This window comes from Dendroctonus ponderosae, unplaced genomic scaffold (assembly GCF_020466585.1).
Source record: "Dendroctonus ponderosae isolate FM_Combo_2020 unplaced genomic scaffold, Dpon_F_20191213v2 Dpon_F_20191213_9, whole genome shotgun sequence".
Taxonomy (NCBI): Eukaryota; Metazoa; Arthropoda; class Insecta; order Coleoptera; family Curculionidae; genus Dendroctonus; species Dendroctonus ponderosae.
Genome location: NW_026019116.1, coordinates 5,498,926 through 5,502,528, shown reverse-complemented (window position 1 = coordinate 5,502,528; position 3,603 = coordinate 5,498,926). Strand labels below are relative to the sequence as shown.

Sequence of the window (3,603 nt, the reverse complement as noted above, 5' to 3'; positions counted from 1 at the left end):
GCACATAATGGGGGTGGGAATTGCCATCACCCGAGGCTCGGCTGCTTCACTCTCCTTCTGCTACTCCATTCTCCTGCTCACCATGTCCAGGAACCTCATCACGAAGCTGAAAGAGTTCTCCATCCAGCAGTACATACCTTTGGACGCCAACATCCAGTTCCACAAAATAGCGGCTTGCACTGCGCTCTTCTTCTCGGTACTGCACACTGTGGGCCACATAGTGAACTTCTACCACGTCTCCACCCAGCCGGTGGAGAACCTCAAATGCTTAACCAGCGAAATCCGATTCCCTTCCGACTACAAGCCGGGCATCAGCTTCTGGTTGTTTCAAACTCTCACTGGTCAGTTCACTTTCGATTTATTCAATTGGCTTCAGTGGGTGAATCAATGCACTTTCAGGCCTATCTGGGGTGCTGCTCTTTGTAATAATGTGCGTGATCATCGTGTTCGCTCATCCCACCATCAGGAAGAAAGCCTACAAGTTCTTCTGGTTCACACATAGTCTCTACGTGCTACTCTATGCCTTGTGCTTGGTCCATGGCCTGGCCCGTCTAACAGGAGCGCCTAGATTTTGGATGTTCTTCCTTGGCCCAGGGATTGTTTTCACTCTGGACAAAGTAAGCAGTTATTTTTCATTTTCTTCTTTAAAATACCTTTAACTTAATACGTTAAAGTGTCTGTTTTTATTTGGGCGTCCGCCGGACCTGCACTAAATATAACGAAACGTCGGCAATTTCAAATCAGGCTCGTGTTTTCCATCGATTTTTGTTCCCTGTAAACTTTTGCGCCGTCTTGGTTGCAAAAGACGCGAACTCGATCACTAAACCCGCGCAATAAACCGTCCCGTAGGTTTCCTAGATGGTTAAATAATGCATAACACCACATAGGAAGCATTAACTTTATGAACATGAGAACATGCAGCTTCGCCTATAACATACGATGCGCTATAAAACAATATAAAAAATGTATACAATACTAGGGAGTTTGATGTCGGACGTCCCAGTGCTGTTAGACTTGGAGAAGGAAACAGAAGAGTCCCGGTAGCTTCGAGCCCATGTGTCTGAAATACATTTTTTTGTTTAAAACACACAGTTTTTTGCCATGATTCAAGCTGAAAATTGCTACAGTTGTAAAAAAAATGCGGGACTATGTTTCCTCTGATTCTCTCTCCAGTTGCTGAAAAATTTCGAAAAGTACTTGCACTTTGAGACGCCTGAAAATCATCTACATCTAAAGATCAGAACGTCGATGATCTTCAGACGTCTGTCAGGGCGCTCATAAAACACCGCCATTAGACAAGGAAGGATCGACTTTCCTGCAGGAGGAAAAGGAACGACTATGTAGTCGTTCATAAGCAACCCACCCCAGCAGGTGATGAACAGTCAACCACCATCGATGTTCTGACTTTTAGGCAACGTATTTTTTTTTGTGCTACCGCGATTACACAAAATTCCTTTCGATGACGATGACTTCCAAACAAACGCAAAATTCAAAAAAACATGGTTTTTTAACAGGTAGTCAGTATGCGCACCAGATACATTCCCCTTGATGTTCTCGAAACCGAACTTCTGCCCTCGGACGTGATCAAGATCAAGTTCTACCGACCGCCCAACTTGAAGTATCTCTCCGGCCAATGGGTGCGTTTGGCATGCACAGCCTTCAAAGACCGCGAGTTCCACTCCTTCACCTTAACATCTGCGCCTCATGAGAACTTCCTGTCCTGCCACATCAAGGCTCAAGGTAGGCGACTGTGACTATTGTAGTTGAGGGACGACGGTCATTTTAGGGGAATTTTAGGCCCATGGACGTGGAAGTTGCGCAACTACTTCGACCCGTGCAACTACAACTTGGAGGACCAGCCGAAGATCCTACTGGAGGGCCCGTTCGGAGGTGGCAACCAGGATTGGTACAAGTTTGAGGTGGCTGTAATGGTGGGCGGGGGCATTGGAGTGACGCCCTATGCCTCAATTCTCAATGATCTGGTGTTCGGCACTTCTACGAATCGATATTCGGGCGTTGCCTGTAAAAAGGCAAGTTCACGTTCACGCCTACAGAAACCATCTGATTGCAACTGCTCATCCTCCCAATCCAGGTCTACTTCCTGTGGATCTGCCCCTCACACAAGCACTTCGAGTGGTTCATCGACGTGCTTCGCGACGTGGAAAAAAAGGACGTTACCAATGTGCTGGAGATTCACATATTCATCACCCAATTCTTCCACAAGTTCGACTTGAGGACCACGATGTTGGTAAGCACACTGTTCAAATCCGCGGTTAAAAACCCTTGCAGACATTCACATTTACCATTTTGCAGTATATTTGCGAAAACCACTTCCAAAGGCTTTCGAAGACGTCGATTTTCACGGGGCTGAAGGCGGTCAATCACTTCGGCCGACCCGATATGACGTCGTTCTTGAAATTCGTTCAAAAAAGGCACAGCTATGTAAGTAACCGACTTCCATAGGCAATCAGTGGCTAAATTGTGCTGTTCTCTCTAAATTAGGTGAGCAAAATCGGGGTGTTTAGCTGCGGGCCCAGGCCGTTGACGAAAAGCGTTATGTCGGCCTGCGACGAAGTGAACATGGGCAGAAAACTGCCCTATTTCATCCACCACTTTGAGAACTTCGGATAATCGCTCAGAACCGCTTTGGTTACTGCCGATGTGTACATATTTTGCAAAAAAGTCTGAGGCAAATACAACGAGAGTTTCAAATATGTACTTAGAAGCCGTGTGATTTTATATAAATGAATTATTTTTGTTAAAACTGTAAAAATGTCCGTGTAATTATTTAAATTTTATAACAAACAAGTGTTTTTTTGGAATTAAGCCAAAATCCTACCTGGAACACACTGATGAGATTCACTTGCTGCTGCTACTTTCGCCCAAAGTTTTGCCCTGGCCGCAGTCCTTTTCGAAGCTCTCGTTCAAGTCGGAAACCGCCGCTGACACCTGATAAACCCTCGTATACACGCCTTGAAGCTCCAGATCCTGGTTCGATATCACATAACACTCTGAAAGCATCACATCAGTGCACTTCTTATCGGTTTAAATGAGGTGAGGAAACCTGGCCTCACCTGGCTTATCAGCGACCAGTTTGCGGCAGTAGATATTGAGGACGGAAAGCACATCGTTGCCCTTATCGCAAATGTCCTCATTCTCCCTCAGGAACGCCTCCTTGTTGCACTTGTAGAACAGAATAACTGAGGTCCACTTTTCGTTGTCGATCAGCATGCATAGATTGTCCACCAGATTATCCGATGTTACTATTCCGGTGACTGCCGAGGTAACTCCGCCGTCCGCTTCCATGTCTTCTAGAGCCCTCGTAATGGCAGCCCGGATTGTTAAAATGCTGCCGCTCACGTCTCTGAACTGAAGATTTTTAAGTTAGCACTCATCTACTAGATAAGTTCTATATTGTTGAAGCGGATTCACTTTTTACAAACTTCTTGTTGGGTATTTCGCCTCAAAAATTTTTGTCTTTAAAAAAGACAGAATTTCCTCACGCTTCTATTACAGATTGATAAATAGTGCTCCTATTTCGCAATAAGAACGAATTATTTATCAAAAAGTACTCAAGAACTATCACCTAGAGGGTATCCTGCG

General features: G+C 45.2%; 2 protein-coding genes across 2 annotated transcripts in view; one reads left to right on the top strand and one right to left on the bottom strand.

Annotated features, from left to right (window-relative positions):
- LOC109541703 (dual oxidase) overlaps nt 1-2,805 on the top strand; it is a gene marked incomplete at its 5' end in the record, with an annotated part of 8,854 nt that extends 6,049 nt beyond the window's left edge. Inside the window, 7 exon segments of the mRNA XM_048669884.1 lie at nt 5-341; nt 400-617; nt 1,515-1,740; nt 1,798-2,030; nt 2,093-2,248; nt 2,314-2,442; nt 2,503-2,805. Of these exon segments, the coding sequence (XP_048525841.1) occupies nt 5-341; nt 400-617; nt 1,515-1,740; nt 1,798-2,030; nt 2,093-2,248; nt 2,314-2,442; nt 2,503-2,631 (1,428 nt within the window).
- Nucleotides 885-3,603, bottom strand: part of LOC109541767 (protein furry) — a 16,254-nt gene continuing 13,535 nt past the window's right edge. Inside the window, 3 exon segments of the mRNA XM_019910725.2 lie at nt 885-1,060; nt 2,840-3,011; nt 3,075-3,369. Of these exon segments, the coding sequence (XP_019766284.2) occupies nt 2,860-3,011; nt 3,075-3,369 (447 nt within the window). The 3' untranslated portion in view covers nt 885-1,060; nt 2,840-2,859.